Raw genomic sequence first — 21502 nt, 5'->3', positions numbered from 1 at the left:
AAGAGGCGGCAGCCCAGCTCTATAGCTGTGTAACATGCACCCCATATAGTGTAACAGGCAGCAGCCCAGCTCTATAGCTGTGTAACATGCACCCCATATAGTGTAACAGGCAGCAGCCCAGCTCTGTAGCTGTGTAACATGCACCCCATATAGTGTAACAGGCAGCAGCCCAGCTCTGTAGCTGTGTAACATGCACCCCATATAGTGTAACAGGCAGCACCCCAGCTCTTTAGCTGTGTAACATGCACCCCATATAGTGTAACAGGCAGCAGCCCAGCTCTGTAGCTGTGTAACATACACCCCATATAGTGTAACAGGCAGCACCCCAGCTCTGTAGCTGTGTGACATGCAGCCCATATAGTGTAACAGGCAGCAGCCCAGCTCTATAGCTGTGTGACATGCACCCCATATAGTGTAACAGGCAGCAGCCCAGCTCTATAGCTGTGTGACATGTACCCCATATAGTGTAACAGGCAGCAGCCCAGCTCTGTAGCTGTGTAACATGCACCCCATATAGTGTAACAGGCAGCAGCCCAGCTCTGTAGCTGTGTAACATGCACCCCATATAGTGTAACAGGCAGCAGCCCAGCTCTATAGCTGTGTAACATGCACCGCATATAGTGTAACAGGCAGCACCCCAGCTCTGTAGCTGTGTAACATGCACCGCATATAGTGTAACAGGCAGCACCCCAGCTCTGTAGCTGTGTAACATGCACCCCATATAGTGTAACAGGCAGCAGCCCAGCTCTGTAGCTGTGTAACATGCACCCCATATAGTGTAACAGGCAGCACCCCAGCTCTTTAGCTGTGTAACATGCACCCCATATAGTGTAACAGGCAGCAGCCCAGCTCTGTAGCTGTGTAACATACACCCCATATAGTGTAACAGGCAGCACCCCAGCTCTGTAGCTGTGTGACATGCAGCCCATATAGTGTAACAGGCAGCAGCCCAGCTCTATAGCTGTGTGACATGCACCCCATATAGTGTAACAGGCAGCAGCCCAGCTCTATAGCTGTGTGACATGTACCCCATATAGTGTAACAGGCAGCAGCCCAGCTCTGTAGCTGTGTAACATGCACCCCATATAGTGTAACAGGCAGCACCCCAGCTCTGTAGCTGTGTAACATGCACCCCATATAGTGTAACAGGCAGCAGCCCAGCTCTATAGCTGTGTAACATGCACCGCATATAGTGTAACAGGCAGCACCCCAGCTCTGTAGCTGTGTAACATGCACCGCATATAGTGTAACAGGCAGCACCCCAGCTCTGTAGCTGTGTAACATGCAGCCCATATAGTGTAACAGGCAGCAGCCCAGCTCTATAGCTGTGTGACATGCACCCCATATAGTGTAACAGGCAGCAGCCCAGCTCTGTAGCTGTGTAACATGCACCCCATATAGTGTAACAGGCAGCACCCCAGCTCTATAGCTGTGTAACATGCACCCCATATAGTGTAACAGGGAGCAACCCAGCTCTATAGCTGTGTGACATGCACCCCATATAGTGTAACAGGCAGCAGCCCAGCTCTATAGCTGTGTGACATGCACCGCATATAGTGTAACAGGCAGCACCCCAGCTCTGTAGCTGTGTAACATGCACCGCATATAGTGTAACAGGCAGCACCCCAGCTCTGTAGCTGTGTGACATGCACCCCATATAGTGTAACAGGCAGCAGCCCAGCTCTATAGCTGTGTGACATGCACCCCATATAGTGTAACAGGCAGCAGCCCAGCTCTATAGCTGTGTGACATGCACCCCATATAGTGTAACAGGCAGCAGCCCAGCTCTATAGCTGTGTGACATGCACCCCATATAGTGTAACAGGCAGCACCCCAGCTCTGTAGCTGTGTAACATGCACCCCATATAGTGTAACAGGCAGCAGCCCAGGTCTATAGCTGTGTGACATGCACCCCATATAGTGTAACAGGCAGCAGCCCAGCTCTATAGCTGTGTGACATGCACCCGATATAGTGTAACAGGCAGCACCCCAGCTCTGTAGCTGTGTAACATGCACCCCATATAGTGTAACAGGCAGCACCCCAGCTCTATAGCTGTGTAACATGCACCCCATATAGTGTAACAGGCAGCACCCCAGCTCTGTAGCTGTGTAACATACACCCCATATAGTGTAACAGGCAGTAGCCCAGCTCTATAGCTGTGTGACATGCACCCCATATAGTGTAACAGGCAGCAGTCCAGCTCTGTAGCTGTGTGACATGCACCCCATATAGTGTAACAGGCAGCAGCCCAGCTCTGTAGCTGTGTAACATGCACCCCATATAGTGTAACAGGCAGCAGCCCAGCTCTATAGCTGTGTGACATGCACCCCATATAGTGTAAGAGGCGGCAGCCCAGCTCTATAGCTGTGTAACATGCACCCCATATAGTGTAACAGGCAGCAGCCCAGCTCTATAGCTGTGTAACATGCACCCCATATAGTGTAACAGGCAGCAGCCCAGCTCTGTAGCTGTGTAACATGCACCCCATATAGTGTAACAGGCAGCAGCCCAGCTCTGTAGCTGTGTAACATGCACCCCATATAGTGTAACAGGCAGCACCCCAGCTCTTTAGCTGTGTAACATGCACCCCATATAGTGTAACAGGCAGCAGCCCAGCTCTGTAGCTGTGTAACATACACCCCATATAGTGTAACAGGCAGCACCCCAGCTCTGTAGCTGTGTGACATGCAGCCCATATAGTGTAACAGGCAGCAGCCCAGCTCTATAGCTGTGTGACATGCACCCCATATAGTGTAACAGGCAGCAGCCCAGCTCTATAGCTGTGTGACATGTACCCCATATAGTGTAACAGGCAGCAGCCCAGCTCTGTAGCTGTGTAACATGCACCCCATATAGTGTAACAGGCAGGAGCCCAGCTCTGTAGCTGTGTAACATGCACCCCATATAGTGTAACAGGCAGCAGCCCAGCTCTATAGCTGTGTAACATGCACCGCATATAGTGTAACAGGCAGCACCCCAGCTCTGTAGCTGTGTAACATGCACCGCATATAGTGTAACAGGCAGCACCCCAGCTCTCTAGCTGTGTAACATGCACCCCATATAGTGTAACAGGCAGCAGCCCAGCTCTGTAGCTGTGTAACATGCACCCCATATAGTGTAACAGGCAGCACCCCAGCTCTTTAGCTGTGTAACATGCACCCCATATAGTGTAACAGGCAGCAGCCCAGCTCTGTAGCTGTGTAACATACACCCCATATAGTGTAACAGGCAGCACCCCAGCTCTGTAGCTGTGTGACATGCAGCCCATATAGTGTAACAGGCAGCAGCCCAGCTCTATAGCTGTGTGACATGCACCCCATATAGTGTAACAGGCAGCAGCCCAGCTCTATAGCTGTGTGACATGTACCCCATATAGTGTAACAGGCAGCAGCCCAGCTCTGTAGCTGTGTAACATGCACCCCATATAGTGTAACAGGCAGCAGCCCAGCTCTGTAGCTGTGTAACATGCACCCCATATAGTGTAACAGGCAGCAGCCCAGCTCTATAGCTGTGTAACATGCACCGCATATAGTGTAACAGGCAGCACCCCAGCTCTGTAGCTGTGTAACATGCACCGCATATAGTGTAACAGGCAGCACCCCAGCTCTGTAGCTGTGTAACATGCAGCCCATATAGTGTAACAGGCAGCAGCCCAGCTCTATAGCTGTGTGACATGCACCCCATATAGTGTAACAGGCAGCAGCCCAGCTCTGTAGCTGTGTAACATGCACCCCATATAGTGTAACAGGCAGCACCCCAGCTCTATAGCTGTGTAACATGCACCCCATATAGTGTAACAGGCAGCAACCCAGCTCTATAGCTGTGTGACATGCACCCCATATAGTGTAACAGGCAGCAGCCCAGCTCTATAGCTGTGTGACATGCACCGCATATAGTGTAACAGGCAGCACCCCAGCTCTGTAGCTGTGTAACATGCACCGCATATAGTGTAACAGGCAGCACCCCAGCTCTGTAGCTGTGTGACATGCACCCCATATAGTGTAACAGGCAGCAGCCCAGCTCTATAGCTGTGTGACATGCACCCCATATAGTGTAACAGGCAGCAGCCCAGCTCTATAGCTGTGTGACATGCACCCCATATAGTGTAACAGGCAGCAGCCCAGCTCTATAGCTGTGTGACATGCACCCCATATAGTGTAACAGGCAGCACCCCAGCTCTGTAGCTGTGTAACATGCACCCCATATAGTGTAACAGGCAGCAGCCCAGGTCTATAGCTGTGTGACATGCACCCCATATAGTGTAACAGGCAGCAGCCCAGCTCTGTAGCTGTGTGACATGCACCCCATATAGTGTAACAGGCAGCACCCCAGCTCTGTAGCTGTGTAACATGCACCCCATATAGTGTAACAGGCGGTAGCCCAGCTCTATAGCTGTGTAACATGCACCCCATATAGTGTAACAGGCAGCACCCCAGCTCTATAGCTGTGTGACATGCACCCCATATAGTGTAACAGGCAGCAGCCCAGCTCTATAGCTGTGTAACATGCACCCCATATAGTGTAACAGGCAGCACCCCAGCTCTGTAGCTGTGTGACATGCACCCCATATAGTGTAACAGGCAGCAGCCCAGCTCTATAGCTGTGTGACATGCACCCGATATAGTGTAACAGGCAGCACCCCAGCTCTGTAGCTGTGTAACATGCACCCCATATAGTGTAACAGGCAGCACCCCAGCTCTATAGCTGTGTAACATGCACCCCATATAGTGTAACAGGCAGCACCCCAGCTCTGTAGCTGTGTAACATACACCCCATATAGTGTAACAGGCAGTAGCCCAGCTCTATAGCTGTGTGACATGCACCCCATATAGTGTAACAGGCAGCAGTCCAGCTCTGTAGCTGTGTGACATGCACCCCATATAGTGTAACAGGCAGCAGCCCAGCTCTGTAGCTGTGTAACATGCACCCCATATAGTGTAACAGGCAGCAGCCCAGCTCTATAGCTGTGTGACATGCACCCCATATAGTGTAAGAGGCGGCAGCCCAGCTCTATAGCTGTGTAACATGCACCCCATATAGTGTAACAGGCAGCAGCCCAGCTCTATAGCTGTGTAACATGCACCCCATATAGTGTAACAGGCAGCAGCCCAGCTCTGTAGCTGTGTAACATGCACCCCATATAGTGTAACAGGCAGCAGCCCAGCTCTGTAGCTGTGTAACATGCACCCCATATAGTGTAACAGGCAGCACCCCAGCTCTTTAGCTGTGTAACATGCACCCCATATAGTGTAACAGGCAGCAGCCCAGCTCTGTAGCTGTGTAACATACACCCCATATAGTGTAACAGGCAGCACCCCAGCTCTGTAGCTGTGTGACATGCAGCCCATATAGTGTAACAGGCAGCAGCCCAGCTCTATAGCTGTGTGACATGCACCCCATATAGTGTAACAGGCAGCAGCCCAGCTCTATAGCTGTGTGACATGTACCCCATATAGTGTAACAGGCAGCAGCCCAGCTCTGTAGCTGTGTAACATGCACCCCATATAGTGTAACAGGCAGCAGCCCAGCTCTGTAGCTGTGTAACATGCACCCCATATAGTGTAACAGGCAGCAGCCCAGCTCTATAGCTGTGTAACATGCACCGCATATAGTGTAACAGGCAGCACCCCAGCTCTGTAGCTGTGTAACATGCACCGCATATAGTGTAACAGGCAGCACCCCAGCTCTGTAGCTGTGTAACATGCACCCCATATAGTGTAACAGGCAGCAGCCCAGCTCTGTAGCTGTGTAACATGCACCCCATATAGTGTAACAGGCAGCACCCCAGCTCTTTAGCTGTGTAACATGCACCCCATATAGTGTAACAGGCAGCAGCCCAGCTCTGTAGCTGTGTAACATACACCCCATATAGTGTAACAGGCAGCACCCCAGCTCTGTAGCTGTGTGACATGCAGCCCATATAGTGTAACAGGCAGCAGCCCAGCTCTATAGCTGTGTGACATGCACCCCATATAGTGTAACAGGCAGCAGCCCAGCTCTATAGCTGTGTGACATGTACCCCATATAGTGTAACAGGCAGCAGCCCAGCTCTGTAGCTGTGTAACATGCACCCCATATAGTGTAACAGGCAGCAGCCCAGCTCTGTAGCTGTGTAACATGCACCCCATATAGTGTAACAGGCAGCAGCCCAGCTCTATAGCTGTGTAACATGCACCGCATATAGTGTAACAGGCAGCACCCCAGCTCTGTAGCTGTGTAACATGCACCGCATATAGTGTAACAGGCAGCACCCCAGCTCTGTAGCTGTGTAACATGCACCCCATATAGTGTAACAGGCAGCAGCCCAGCTCTATAGCTGTGTGACATGCACCCCATATAGTGTAACAGGCAGCACCCCAGCTCTATAGCTGTGTGACATGCACCCCATATAGTGTAACAGGCAGCAGCCCAGCTCTATAGCTGTGTGACATGCACCCCATATAGTGTAACAGGCAGCACCCCAGCTCTGTAGCTGTGTAACATGCACCCCATATAGTGTAACAGGCAGCAGCCCAGCTCTATAGCTGTGTGACATGCACCCCATATAGTGTAACAGGCGGCAGCCCAGCTCTGTAGCTGTGTGACATGCACCCCATATAGTGTAACAGGCAGCACCCCAGCTCTGTAGCTGTGTAACATGCACCCCATATAGTGTAACAGGCAGCAGCCCAGCTCTATAGCTGTGTGACATGCACCCCATATAGTGTAACAGGCAGCAGCCCAGCTCTATAGCTGTGTGACATGCACCCCATATAGTGTAACAGGCAGCAGCCCAGCTCTGTAGCTGTGTGACATGCACCCCATATAGTGTAACAGGCAGTAGCCCAGCTCTATAGCTGTGTGACATGCACCCCATATAGTGTAAGAGGCGGCAGCCCAGCTCTATAGCTGTGTAACATGCACCCCATATAGTGTAACAGGCAGCAGCCCAGCTCTATAGCTGTGTAACATGCACCCCATATAGTGTAACAGGCAGCAGCCCAGCTCTGTAGCTGTGTAACATGCACCCCGTATAGTGTAACAGGCTGCACCCCAGCTCTGTAGCTGTGTAACATGCACCCCATATAGTGTAACAGGCAGCAGCCCAGCTCTATAGCTGTGTGACATGCACCGCATATAGTGTAACAGGCAGCACCCCAGCTCTGTAGCTGTGTAACATGCACCCCATATAGTGTAACAGGCAGCACCCCAGCTCTGTAGCTTTGTAACATGCACCCCATATAGTGTAACAGGCAGCAGCCCAGCTCTATAGCTGTGTGACATGCACCCCATATAGTGTAACAGGCAGCACCCCAGCTCTGTAGCTGTGTAACATGCACCGCATATAGTGTAACAGGCAGCACCCCAGCTCTGTAGCTGTGTAACATGCACCCCATATAGTGTAACAGGCAGCAGCCCAGCTCTATAGCTGTGTGACATGCACCCCATATAGTGTAACAGGCAGCAGCCCAGCTCTATAGCTGTGTGACATGCACCCCATATAGTGTAACAGGCAGCAGCCCAGCTCTGTAGCTGTGTGACATGCACCCCATATAGTGTAACAGGCAGTAGCCCAGCTCTATAGCTGTGTGACATGCACCCCATATAGTGTAACAGGCAGCAGCCCAGCTCTATAGCTGTGTAACATGCACCCCATATAGTGTAACAGGCAGCAGTCCAGCTCTATAGCTGTGTGACATGCACCCCATATAGTGTAACAGGCAGCAGTCCAGCTCTATAGCTGTGTGACATGCAGCCCATATAGTGTAACAGGCAGCAGTCCAGCTCTATAGCTGTGTGACATGCACCCCATATAGTGTAACAGGCAGCAGTCCAGCTCTATAGCTGTGTGACATGCACCCCATATAGTGTAACAGGCAGCAGCCCAGCTCTATAGCTGTGTGACATGCACCCCGTATAGTGTAACAGGCAGCAGCCCAGCTCTGTAGCTGTGTAACATGCACCCCATATAGTGTAACAGGCAGCAGCCCAGCTCTATAGCTGTGTAACATACACCCCATATAGTGTAACAGGAAGCAGCCCAGCTCTGTAGCTGTGTAACATGCACCCTATATAGTGTAACAGGCAGCAGCCCAGCTCTATAGCTGTGTAACATACACCCCATATAGTGTAACAGGCAGCAGCCCAGCTCTATAGCTGTGTGACATGCACCCCATATAGTGTAACAGGCAGCAGTCCAGCTCTGTAGCTGTGTGACATGCACCCCATATAGTGTAACAGGCAGCAGCCCAGCTCTGTAGCTGTGTAACATGCACCCCATATAGTGTAACAGGCAGCAGCCCAGCTCTATAGCTGTGTAACATGCACCCCATATAGTGTAACAGGCAGCAGCCCAGCTCTATAGCTGTGTGACATGTACCCCATATAATGTAACAGGCAGCAGCCCAGCTCTGTAGCTGTGTAACATGCACCCCATATAGTGTAACAGGCAGCAGCCCAGCTCTATAGCTGTGTAACATGCACCTCATATAGTGTAACAGGCAGCAGTCCAGCTCTATAGCTGTGTGACATACACCCCATATAGTGTAACAGGCAGCACCCCAGCTCTGTAGCTGTGTAACATGCACCCCATATAGTGTAACAGGCAGCAGCCCAGCTCTATAGCTGTGTAACATGCACCCCATATAGTGTAACAGGCAGCAGCCCAGCTCTATAGCTGTGTAACATGCACCCCATATAGTGTAACAGGCAGCACCCCAGCTCTGTAGCTGTGTAACATGCAGCCCATATAGTGTAACAGGCAGCAGCCCAGCTCTATAGCTGTGTAACATGAGGTGCCTGTGTGGACACAGTGTAACGATACACAGAAGCTGACTGTTGATGTTAAGGAAACAACCTAAAGGCTCTGAGATGTCTACAGCTTACTGAGGACTGGACCTGGTTGTTGAAAAATCGTTTGATTATTATACAAGCATTGGCTTTACACCATGTATAAACCTCTATCGATAGTGGGTTTTGGTGTGAAATTTTAAAAAAGGCAAAGGTGGTTTTGACGCTGCCTCTCTTAGCCTTGGAGGAAGTCTGAGAAAAGGATACACCCAGCGGTGACCACCGGCAGGAGAGTGGCAGAGAGGACAGGACGTGTGTGGGATCCCTCTGTAGCTATCGGCAGGGTCTGCAGGGGGCTCCAGGGTCCCAGCTGGGATTCCACCCCTGTCCTCCCAGAGGGGACAGACTCCCTGGGTCTCCTGCCCACTTTGGGAGGCTGGTCTGAGCTGGGAGCTGAGCCTTGTTTCCCTGTGAATTGGACCCACACAGAGGGGGCGGTCCCCGCTCGATAATTGCATAGGAGCCCTCAGTAGCAAAGTGACCTCCTCGGTTCTGTGGCCATTCTGCGAAGGTGGCTCCGTAAGCCCGGCTCCCAGGGAGTTCAAACTTGCCGTGAATTTTTCCTTTACCGAGAATCTTCCTGGTGCAACTTGTCATCCGGTCTTGCTTTTTCTCTTGCAGGAGGTGGTGGTGGCGGTGGTGGTGGAAGCCACAGGAATGAGGAGGAACAGGGTACGTGCCATCTGGTGTCTGCTGTCTTGTTGGCCACCTGCCCAGAGCCCCCACTGGTGATGACTGATGGATTGATAATGATTGATCAGTGATGGTTGGAGGTGTCAATGTGGACACCCTCCCTGGGTTCCAAGAGTCCGTGTGCTCTTGACATCAAAGTGCCAGTGATTCATCTCGTTTTTTTCCTTTTTGTAGGAACAAGAAAATAGTGATTTAAAAAATTCTCTTAAAAATTAAAAGAAACCAGGAGAGAGAAAGACAGAGAGACGGAGATGAGAGAGAGAAAGAGGAAGGAAAAGAATGAGACGAGAAGGGCAAGGACGGTAGCTGCGTATTTTAGTATCTCGTGTCCCTAAAATTTGCAAGGACTCTGCTTCTAGCAGAATCCCTGCTTCTAAAGCAACTCCCTTAACAAAGGAGTTTCTTTTATTGTTATCTATTTTTCTTTCAGATTCTTGCATGCATACAAATGTTTCGGTTACCTGGATTGCTTTTGTACTGCTGGAGTCAGAGTTATAAATGCGATATTTCTTTGGCCAGAGATTTGAATACCTATTTGCTGTTTTAGTGAGTGTCAAAACGTGGATTCCTAAAATGTGTGATGCGTGTTCACGGACAAAGAAACATGACCAGCCTCCCCATGTTTTATGTATTTATTATTTTGTGGATGCAGTTCTTGGCTTTTTAAGCTTTCTCGGAAGGAAGTAATAATGTGCCGGTCGTCCTCACCTAGGACGGCGTGGTCATTTGAAAGTCTATACCGTAAGAAAATGTGTGTCCGGCACGATTATTTAGAGCTGTCGTTCTTGGACTTCCCATATAGAGTTCATGTTTAATAAATCCCTTTGTCAGGGAGGGATGGTTAGGTTCTGGCAATTGTGTCCTCGATTTTACGAGTATGTCAGTAGATGACGTTTCTTCCACGATGAATGTAGAAAATCAAGTCCATGTATATTGCAGACAGTGTCATCGGAGCAGGGGTATTTAAGAGAGAGAGAGGTTTCTTTTGCCTCCACCCCATAGGGGTATTTTTGTTCCGTGCACCCTGCAAAGCTGGGTGTCCACAGGAAAGCCAGCCCATCTGGGGAGGGTGTGGTCGGAAGGCTGAATATTCACCGGGTGTGGCTTGGACATGAGGACCCCGGCAAACTGGTTTCCTTTCTGGGTGTCACTTCTAGGGGTTAGTTCTGGGAATGCCACGTGGTTGGCCTTTCTGGTCGTGCACAGGGTCTCGAGCTGTGCCCGGGAGGAAGCGCGTGCAGCTCAGGGGAGCCGGCTATGGTGGTCGAGGCCTCTTGCTGCTTCCCCGGGGTGGGACGTGGGCTGAGGCCGCACAGCTGGAACCTCTCCGGGACCGTCCTGTGTGCTCCTGCGGGGGCAACTCCTCATACCTGCCCTTAGATTTCGAGCTCTGTCTTTCTCTCTCTCTTTGTTTCTGTGTTGCTTCTGCTAAGTTTCTCCTCTTCCCTGGCTGCCTGCCACGTCCATGCAGCCGGACACATGCTGGGAGACCTTCCGTTACTTTTCCCTGGAATTGTGCAATGCCCGGGGTCCTCCCCTTGGAAAACAGGGGACCTTGATGATCTCAAACCGATCGTCTCTGTCCGCCGCCTGCCCCGCGGGTGTCTCAGTGTTGATGTCCTGTGCTTTCCCCCTGCAGCGGACACCCCCGGCGTGATCCCTGGGATCGTGGGGGCCGTGGTGGTCGCCGTGGCCGGAGCCATCTCCAGCTTCATTGCGTATCAGAAGAAGAAGCTATGCTTCAAAGAGAACGGTAAGGAAGGCGCTTCTCCTGGGGGGCGTGGCTGGCTTGAAAACGGCGCTGCGTTGAAAAGGCAGGCTGGCGCGTGACACGTGCACGGTGGCTGGTGGCCCCTTGAGTCGCTCAGGCTCTGGCATCAGAGCGCCTGGCTCCAGACCTGGCGCTGCTCCGCCTTGTGTTCTGTCGTGTGGACGTTTGCGAGTGACTCAGCGCCCCAGTGCTCGGATGTCGTGTCTAGAATGTAACAAACGGGTGGTGCCAACGCTGAAGAATTGTGAGGGCCGGAGGTGGCCGGGTGGGGAGAGCCTCCCCGGGTCCCCCCAGAAAGCAGGAATGTCAGATGCATTCACTGTGACGGTTTATTCATGGTGTGTCAGATGCATTCACCGTACAGTTTATTCATACTTATGCACAATCCCCGCCGCACACGTCATCGTGAGGGTGGCAGCCACGCCGAGCTTTGCTGCGGTATCTTCTCCAATCCAACCCGGGAGAGAGTTAAAACCAAAACCGAGCACGGCCGACTCTCTGTGTGCTAGAACCAAACACCCACAGGTGCCCGGGGACCCAGGAACGTCCTCGGATGGGATGTAGCGTTGAAAAGGGAATTTGGAGGATGACACACTCCATCCTCCACCGATATCCCAGCTCTGCCACCGGGCTTTTGGGGACCTCAGTCCTGAAAGGTCCCTGAATTATTTACAACTTGCTCTGACGTCTGTAAGTCCTGCTCTTTTGAACACAGCTAAGGTTCGTGCATCTCTGCAATGTCCCATTTAGGGCTTCCCTTCTCTGAGGCATGAGTAACCGGCGTGGTTTGCAGAGCTCTCACCCAGCCTGGCCTTGGAGGAGCCTCCCTGGGGCTCCCAAGTTGCCGGGTGTCTGAACATGTCACCCTACCTGTGACTTTAAGTCCTTATTCATACTTGGTCCACTGACCTCACATTCCCCTCGCCCCCACACAAAGCGTTGCTTTCCTGGGAGATTTAAATAGATGCTGGTGGAGACGCAGTTAGACGGTAGGGGTGGAGTTTACCCTAAATCTTCCATCATTGCAGAATTTGACATCAGCAGACATTATTTATAGCTTGAAATTGAGCGTCCTAAACAACTTTGGAATCCAGAGCTGGGGTTTACATCCCTCCTCTTGCTGCGGAGTTTCCTGCGGCACACGGGCCTCCCACCTGGCAGGTGCTCGGGACATGGTGGTTGGGTGATCACATGATCAGCGTTGAGCGGTGCTCACAGAGACAGATGCCCGCGTCCAAGGAGATGCCCAAGAAAGACCTGCAGGTAGAACCAAGGGGGAAAAACAACACAAAACACCTTTTCCCATCCCATTTTTTATTTTCCTGAGGCCGTTTAACTCCCAGCATGGCATGCAACGGGGAGAGGAGGAAGACCTGTCTGTCAGGAAGGGATGCACAATGTTTTAGGTATTTTATTTAAAACTCTCTAGGTCTTTTTAGACTCCCAGGCAATGTTGAGTGATCTCTAATGAAAGAGAAGTCTCAGCCCTATAATTTCCTGAGAGTCTCTGGGGTCGACCCACATTGCATTCTGGAGTCGCAAAGCATTTTTATCCCTTCGTACGTGGGATTTGTGAACCCGTAGGATCTGGGGGTGCTACTCGATATTCATCTCCCGAGACAAAGTTGCAAGAGCGCCCGCGAGTCTTAGCGGACTTGGCTTTGTCAAAACTTTGGAAATAGAATTGGGAAAAGGGAAAGCAGACAATGGCTGTATATTTTATCTCTTCCCGGCACTGGGGTTGGTCTTGGGTTTGCAGTATTCTCTGCCTCCATTGCAGGGGGTGCGGGGGTGGGCATGAAACAGGAGAGCTCTCACTCGTTGGCAATAGTTTCCTTACATTGTTTCAAAAAATAAACACATCTTTCCTGAAGAATTAGCTTAGGGAGGTCCAGGATTCAACTCGTGCTACTGAAGAGGTTGTCTACAATCTTTTATTCTTCTGAGGCCAAATTAACAGAAGGTCCAACTTTAAATCTCAGTTTGCCTTCTAGTGTTCACGGCATTCGTTGTCTAGATCTTCTGTAAAGGCACAACGTGAAAAGGACAAACAAATAAACTAACATAAAATAAGAAATAAATAAAATAAAATATAAAAATATATTATAATTATCATTTAATTTAATTATATATTGCTCATGCACAAAATATTTAATTTAATTATACATTACATCTGAGATATTTAATTTAATTGTATATTATTTACATAAAAAACATAGAGCATATTAATATAATTATGATATATAAATAAATTAGGTAAATAAATAAAATGAAATAAACAAAATAAAAATATAAAAATATTATAATTATCTTATTTATATATAAAATATTTAATTTAATTATATATTATTTATATATAAAATATATAACATATTAATATAATTATGATATACAATACAATAAATTAAATTAATCAATCAAATGGCATAAACAAAATAAAATATGATTATAATTATTTTATTTATATATTATTTATATAATTAATTATAATCAATAACTATATTAATAATTAATTTATTGATTAATAATTATGTAACATAAAATGTAAATTATGAATATATGTGATGTATAATTATAATGAATATGTAAATATATAATTATAGTAATTGTAATATATAAATACAATTGTAACAAAATTATAATATGGACATGATTATACATGATATATAATATAATTAAATATAATTAGTAACTATAACATGTAAATAAAATTACAATATATAAATTAAATAACGTAATAAAATAAATGAATTTATTTTAAAAATAAATAAAATGAATACAATAACATCAAATAAATAAAATATAATAAAGTAAAGTAAAAGAAAATAAAATGTTAGCAGGCTGGCACTTCAGATTTGCGTAATTAGGCACTTTGGTCTGCAGCCATCTAAACGCCGGATGCTAACGCAGAAGGAAAACCAGGCGTTATCCTGCAAACACCAAGAACCCAACTCTTTTAAAAGAGCTTCTCTCTGCCACTCCTCTCACGCACATTTGGGTTTTTACACCCGTGATGGGTGTCAGAGAGTTGGACGGTTTGTCTCAGCGCCGTGGCTTCCTGAGCAGCGATGGCACTGACACGTGGGACCGCAGCGTGGGGGACACAAAGGTGTCAGAGCCCCGGCGTGTGCGTGGGCTGCTGCACGGGGCCGACTTCTGTCACCGTGATTTTAACACGTGCAAACCCAGAGGTCTCTCTCGGTGAGCTTGGAGAGTTCACGGGAAGGATGTGTGTGCCGCACGCCACCGTCCCTGAGCAAACCGTGCACAGTGTCGGGGAACCCTCACTCTGCAAGAGCAGCCGTGTGTATGTATGGAGAGAGCCTGGTTTTCCAGGCCTAGGTCGTTGTGTTGAAATTTGTGGTGTCTGTTAAGTTTGCATCAAAATTAGTCTCGGGCAGGTGGGTGGGGGCAGGCGAGGGTCTCCAGCACGAGGGGCCTTGATCCAACGCCTCCTGTCTCGCCGAGCGTTTGCTGAAAAGCTCTCAGGGTGCCGTGTTGAGCTCACGCACTAACATCCGTGGCGCAGTGCACAGCTCTGGCTCTCGCTTCTGCAGGGGGATTTGTGGCGCCGGAGCTGTCCTTGGTTTCCACCCATGTGTTGCGCGGGGGCCTGTCTCGGCGGCTGCTCCCGTGGGCTCAGGGGCGGCGTCTTGTGTGTGTGTGTGTGTGTGTGTGTGTGTGTGTGTTGGCTTCAAGGAAGTACATTGGGCCACTAACTACATGGAGCTTTGGGTTGTCTGCACTTGGTGTCAACCGTGGTGTGACCTTCTGCGTGTGGTGGCAGATCCTTGTGCTCTCGGACCCACGGCCGGCTGTGAACCAGGGTCCTGGGCTGACTGCAGGTTTCAGGTTTAGGTGGCTGACTCATTCATGCTCCTTCTCCTCCCTCCTTCCCTTCTTCCCTCCTTACTTCCCTCCCTCCTTCCTTCCCTCCCTCTTTTCCTCCCTCCTTCCTTCCTTGCCTCCCTCCCTCCATCCTTCCCTCCTTCCTTCCTTCCTTCCCTCCTTCCTTCTCCTCCCTCCTTCCCTTCTTCCTTCCCTCCTTCCTTCCCTCCTTCCTTCCCTCCCTCCTTCCCTCCTTCCTTCCTTCCTTCCTTCCCTCCCTCCTTCCCTCCCTCCTTCCTTCCTTCCCTCTTTCCTTCCTTCCCTCTCTCCTTCCCTCCTTCCTTCCTTCCTTCCCTCCCTCCTTCCCTCCTTCCTTCCTTCCTTCCTTCTCCTCCCTCCTTCCCTCCTTCCTTCCTTCCCTCCTTCCTTCCTTCCTTCCCTCCTTCCCTCCCTCCTTCCCTCCTTCCTTCCTTCCTTCCCTCCCTCCTTCCCTCCCTCCTTCCTTCCCTCCCTCCTTCCTTCCTTCCCTCCCTCCTTCCCTCCCTCCTTCCTTCCTTCCCTCCCTCCTTCCCTCCCTCCTTCCCTCCCTCCTTCCCTTCCCTCCCTCCTTCCCTCCCTCCTTCCCTCCCTCCTTCCCTCCCTCCTTCCTTCCTTCTCTCCCTCCTTCCCTCCTTCCTTCCTTCCCTCCTTCCTTCCTTCCTTCCCTCCCTCCTGCCCTCCCTCCTTCCTTCCTTCCTTCTCTCCCTCCTTCCCTCCATCCTGCCCTCGTTCCCTCCCTCCTTCCCTCCCTCCTTCCCTCCCTCCTTCCTTCCCTCTCTCCTTCCTTCCCTCCCTCCTTCCTTCCCTCCTTCCCTCCCTCCTTCCCTCCCTCCTTCCCTCCTTCCCTCCCTCCCTCCTTCCTTCCTTCCCTCCCTCCTGCCCTCCCTCCTTCCTTCCTTCCTTCTCTCCCTCCTTCCCTCCATCCTGCCCTCGTTCCCTCCCTCCTTCCCTCCCTCCTTCCCTCCTTCCTTCCTTCCCTCCTTCCTTCCCTCCTTCCTTCCTTCCCTCCTTCCTGCCCTCCTTCCTTCCTTCCCTCCCTCCTTCCCTCCCTCCTTCCCTCCTTCCTGCCCTCCCTCCTTCCTTCCTCCCTCCTTCCCTCCTTCCTTCCCTCCTTCCTTCCCTCCTACCCTCCCTCTTTCCCTCGTTCCCTCCCTCCTTCCCTCCCTCCTTCCTTCCCTCCCTCCTTCCCTCCTTCCTTCCTTCCTTCCCTCCCTCCTTCCCTCCTTCCTTCCTTCCCTCCCTCCTTCCTTCCCTCCCTCCTTCCTTCCGTCCCTCCTTCCCTCCTTCCTTCCTTCCCTCCCTCCTTCCCTCCTTCCTTCCTTCCCTCCCTCCTTCCTTCCCTCCTTCCTTCCTTCCCTCCTTCCTTCCTTCCCTCCTTCCTTCCTTCCCTCCCTCCTTCCTTCCTTCCCTCCCTCCTTCCCTCCTTCCTTCCTTCCCTCCCTCCCTCCTTCCTTCCCTCCTTCCCTCCCCCCTTCCCTCTGCTTCCCCTGCCGCCCCCCCTGTCCGAGCCCCGTCTCTCCCTGTGCGCCCTGAGCATGGCTTTCTAACCCTCCCCGCCGCTGCCCGGGGCCCCCGCACACACACATCCAAAGCGGACCTGTCCCAAGTTCACTTTTTCATTACTGTTTTCCTTCTCTTTTTCAACCCTGCGTTCCAGATGCCTAGAAGACCTAGGGGTGAGCGGAGAGCCCTGTGCGTGCCGAGAGCGTCCCGACCGCTAACCGTTTATCTCCCAAGACGCAGCCCCTGCACCTGCCGCTGGCCCCCCTCCTGCTGGCGGGCACCACCGGGACGCGGTCCCCTCGCCGCACACGCCTCGCCTCCAGTCCCGCGTGCCTTGGCCCTCCTCGGTGCACGGAGGCTCCTTACATTAAATCATGTTACATTGCGTTATAGCACCGCACAGCTGGCCTCGGAAAATGCAGAGAAATGCAGACGTTTTCTTGTAAACTGAAATGCAACATAAAGAAACAGGCTGGGCAGCCTCCCTGTATTAATGACGTTTGTCCGCACGGACTCCATCCCTGACCAGGGCACGAGCCCCAAGGCCACCTCTCCCCTGGGCGTCCTGGGGCACGCCCGACCTCACGAGGGTGTCGCCTTCCGGGACAGGAAGGTGGAAAGACAGACCCCCCGCTGGGATGCATGCTGCATTTCTCAGTCCTTTCCGGAGAGCAGCAGGTCTCCGCTCTGCCTCTCAGCTCTTGGTGCAAATAGTTACGCGCCTCCGTTCGCGGGGGAAATATAGACGTAGAAGTGTAGGAATAGCCCCGGGTCTCAGGATCTGCTCACTGTAAGGTCTGCTCGGAACGGGTGGGTGGTCAGATGTTCCTCACACCTGAGCAAGGAGTCCCGGGTCCTCCTGACATGTGAGCCTCACACCTTCCCCTCCTGCCCTTCCCAGGGCCAGCGTCCTGCTCTTGGGCACAGTCCTCTTTCTTTAACTTCTCTTGTTTCCTATTTTTTTTTCTTATTTCTTTATTCTTAGTTCTTTTCCTTATTGCTTCCTTTTTTCCTTATTTCTTTTCTTTCTTTTACTTTTCTTTTATCTTTTTCTTATTTCTTTATTCTTATTTTACTTCTTTCTTTTTTTTTCTTTTTTTCTTATTTCTTTTCTTTCTTTTACTTTTCTTATTTGGCCTTATTTCTTTTCTTTTGTTATTTCTTTTACTTGTTTCATTTTTCTCATTTTTTCTTATTTCTTTTTTTTTTGTGCCCTTGCCTTTTTCTTATTTCTTGTCTTCCTTTTTTCTGTCTTTCATTTATTTTTTCTTTGTTCTTATTCCTTTTACTTATTATTTTTTCTTATTTCTTTTACTTTTCTCATTTTTTTCTTATTTATTTTTCTTTATGCTTATTTCCTCTACGTATTACTTATTCATTTTTTCTTATTTCTTTTCTTTTCTTTTCTTTCTTTCTTTCTTTTTTTTTTTTTTTTTAGGCAGAGTCTCGCTCTGCTGCCCGGGCTAGAGTGCTCTGGCGTTAGCCTAGCTCATAGCAACCTCAAACTCCTGGGCTCAAGCGATCCTCCTGCCTCAGCCTCCCGAGTAGCTGGGACTAAAGTCATATGCCACCATGCCCGGCTAATTTTGTCTCTATATTTTTAATTGTCCAGCTAGTTTCTTTTTATTTTTTAGTAGAGACGGGGTCTCGCTCTTGCTCAGGCTGGTCTCAAACTCTTGAGCTCAAATGATCCTCCCACCTCGGCCTCCCAGAGTGCTAGGATTACAGGCGTGAGCCACCATGCCCGGCTCATTTTTTCTTATTTCTTTCCTTTCTTTTTTATTTCTTTTACTTTTCTTATTTCTTATTTTTCTTTTTTCTTTATTATTTCTTTTACTTGTTGCATCTTTTTTTTTCTTACGTCTTTCCTTTTTTATTTCTTTTACTTTTCTTTTTTGTTACTTTCTCTTTTGGTTCTTATTCCCTTTAGTTTTCTTATTTCCACCTCTAGCAGAAATGAAGCATAACCTCTCTGGCGGCGGGGTGGCGGTTCGGGTTAGGACAGGCAATTTCATCGTGACTAGAGCCCTAAACACGGTCCCCTGGGGGGGGAGGGTCCCCTCTCCTTCCCTCAGAGCTCACTGTCAAGTATCTTTCTCTTTGAAGGATGTGTCTGAAGGTTTCTCAGTTCTGACCCAAAGAAGCCTGTTCCCAGCAATCCCAGGACTACGTCTGAGTCGAACCCGTGTGTGTGTGTGTGTGTGTGTGTGTGCGCGTCCCGAAACGTCAGCCCTAACTCTGCTCAAAGAGCAGAGGCTGCTGGTCAGTGGTCCCCAGGTGTGGGCTACAGATTGGTCCCAAGTGCCTGTTACACAAATGTGTGTGTGTGTGTGTGTGTGTGTCTGTGTGTTCACGGAGTGCAGACACCCGTTCCAGCCCCCATGGCTTTGCTGGACTGTTCCAACAGCTACAGATGCTTATTGCCCTTTAAAAAATCCCTGAGAATTGCTTTAAGTTGGATTCTGAGACTCGGTGCGCTGGGACCTGTAAGTTTTGATGGCAGGGTGACCCAGGGGTTGGGGGGTGGATGGTGCATCCCAAGGAACCCGTTCTCCTCCTGAGGGGTCCAGGGTGTTGGAACTCTTGCCCCAACTAGTTTTGCTCTTGTGATACTTTCTTGTTTTCTGTGGACTTTTTTTCTCCCACTTTAAAAGTAGCCAGATTTTTTTTTATAATGTTTCATAGCATTAAGAGTAAAAATAGTATCTTTTTGCCTTTTTATTTTAGGCAGTTGCTTCCCCTGCGCACCACCCCCCCCTTTGGTAGGAATATATTCTTTCACCTCTGAAATGAATGCAGATTTCAACTTTCTTACCCGTGTTTACAGTCTTCTGCCCGCAGGACAAATGACATCTGTGATTGACATTTTCACAGACCTTTCTGAACACTCTCCTCTTTAGATAGTTCTCTCTCTCTCTCTTTCTTTTTTTTAAAAATCTTACAACCGTGGCGTCTTCACGCAGACGTTATGCAGTGGTCGGGGGGAGAGCGGTTTCCAATCACGGAATTCGTTTAGTGCACATTTCGTGCGACTGTACCATGCACACATACGCGTTTTTCGAACCATAGACGGCCGAGGTTTTACACATATGAAAGTCTCGGGAGCAGGCAATGAATCACCACCAATTCCACGAGCGTGTGCTGGTTCCTTTCGTGTCGCCAGCCTGCAGCTCACGGGCTCCTTCCTAACCACGCTGGAAAGAAATAAATGTATTTTATCTGTGCATCTCCTATGCGTTTTGAATTCTGTTGGCTCAGGCTGTGTGTCGGAAGAAAAGCTACTCCCACCGCATTTGGGGAGATCACTGTGTTTGCATCCAGGGCATGTTTGAAAAATTGTAAAAGAGAAATGTGGAAATAAAAACAAGATACGACGTGGGGCAGGGGCGGGGGGATGCTGGGTGAACAAGCCCACCAGGCTACACGACGGCCCCTTGGTCCTCCTGTCCCCCGATGACCAGGGCAGCCCTTAGTGGTCTCAAACTCCACCCCCTCCTCCAACCCCACTTTCTGGGCAAGATGCTGGATTCAGGGTGGAAGAGGGGAAAAAATATCCCTTTTCAGTTCTAGGCGCTGAAAAGATGCTAATCTGCAGAGATTCCGTTCATGTATTGTTATTATTTATTTTTTGATGAGTTTGGGGGGCAGACAGACAGAAGTCAGCATCTTGTGTTCACAGATGAAGCATCTTTATTAACAGGGGGGTCTCCGCGTGTACGAATGTCCGTGTTTAAGGAGAAGAAAGCAACTGTTAAAATAAAGAGAAAGAAAACTGGATTCTCCTAATACCTGGGCCACGTGTGGAAAAATGCCAGCCAAGTCCTCACTTGTGACCGACCGTTGGGACAGCGTTAGATAGACATGGTGTCCCCAGAGGGTCTTGGGTTTCAGGATTGAGACCTCTGGTCCCAGAGCTAGGAGCGTCATCCTTAGGAACCCCCGAATGTGTTTCACGGAGGGTGATCTCTGCCGTACTGAGTCTCTCTGCGTCTTTTTTTTCTCGTTTCCAGCGGAGCAAGGCGAGGTCGACCTGCAGAACCATCGGAACACCAACGCAGAGCCGGCCGGTAAGGACGGGGTGGACGGGGGGAGGGCTTCCATTGTCTTCCTTTCACCCGCACACCCTGCGTTAGGGTTCGCGTTAGGGTTAGCATTAAGGGTTAAGGGTTAGGGGTAGCGTTAAGGGTTAAGGGTTAGGGTTACTAAGAATGTCTTGCCCACACCCTCAAGTGTAGTTTTCTGGCGTTAAACATGTCCCTTTATGTCTTGTTGCTTTTGAGGGGATTCCTTTAGGAGACAACATATAAACTCCCCGGGGCTTGGGTCTTCAAACAAGACCTAAATATGCCTACGTCTCTCTTGAACACAATATTGATTAAAAACTGCGTTTCTTTATTTGTTTTATTTATTTGCAAGGTGGAAACCTACTCGAGTCCCCAAGAGAGGAAACATGTATTTAATAGGACAGCTGTGTTGCACCCCGATGGGTTTTTAGTGAAATGTTCAAAACTATTTTGAACTCTAAAAAAAAAATAGACTTATACGGAAACTCTAGTTGAGTGCCACTTTCAAACAGGGAAAGATGTTTAAAACGAGTGATTGTCTTCAATCTAGGAGGGAGATTTTTTTAACCTTTATCACATTGCATTGTGAAGGTGTCTGGCTTCATGGCCAACATGCTGGTATTTATCTATGGATGGGGTCCTGTCTCCTCAAAGGTTTGGTCTTCCCGGCACCAAATTTCGAGGCAAAATCTCATTGTCCTTAATTCTCTTGTCCAAAGCCCACCTTCTCCCTCCAAAATAGTTTTAGGGCTGTCACGCAAAATAAAGTTCTAA

General features: G+C 49.7%; 1 protein-coding gene across 2 annotated transcripts in view; it reads left to right on the top strand.

Moving 5' to 3' along the window:
* The window catches only part of CD99 (CD99 molecule (Xg blood group)), a 50727-nt gene that overhangs the window by 26636 nt on the left and 2589 nt on the right, over positions 1-21502 (top strand). The window contains exons 7-9 of one of the 2 annotated variants that reach the window (XM_069464524.1): positions 9452-9502; positions 11163-11276; positions 20675-20731. In XM_069464524.1, coding sequence (XP_069320625.1) covers positions 9452-9502; positions 11163-11276; positions 20675-20731 — 222 coding nt within the window. Of the gene's footprint in view, positions 1-9451; positions 9503-11162; positions 11277-16818; positions 17567-20674; positions 20732-21502 lie in introns of those variants that run through there. The other variant, XM_069464525.1, reaches the window with a different exon arrangement.

The sequence above is a fragment of the Eulemur rufifrons genome, chromosome 30, assembly GCF_041146395.1.
Source record: "Eulemur rufifrons isolate Redbay chromosome 30, OSU_ERuf_1, whole genome shotgun sequence".
In the NCBI taxonomy this organism is placed as follows: Eukaryota; Metazoa; Chordata; class Mammalia; order Primates; family Lemuridae; genus Eulemur; species Eulemur rufifrons.
This window is presented reverse-complemented; position numbering and strand designations above follow the sequence as displayed.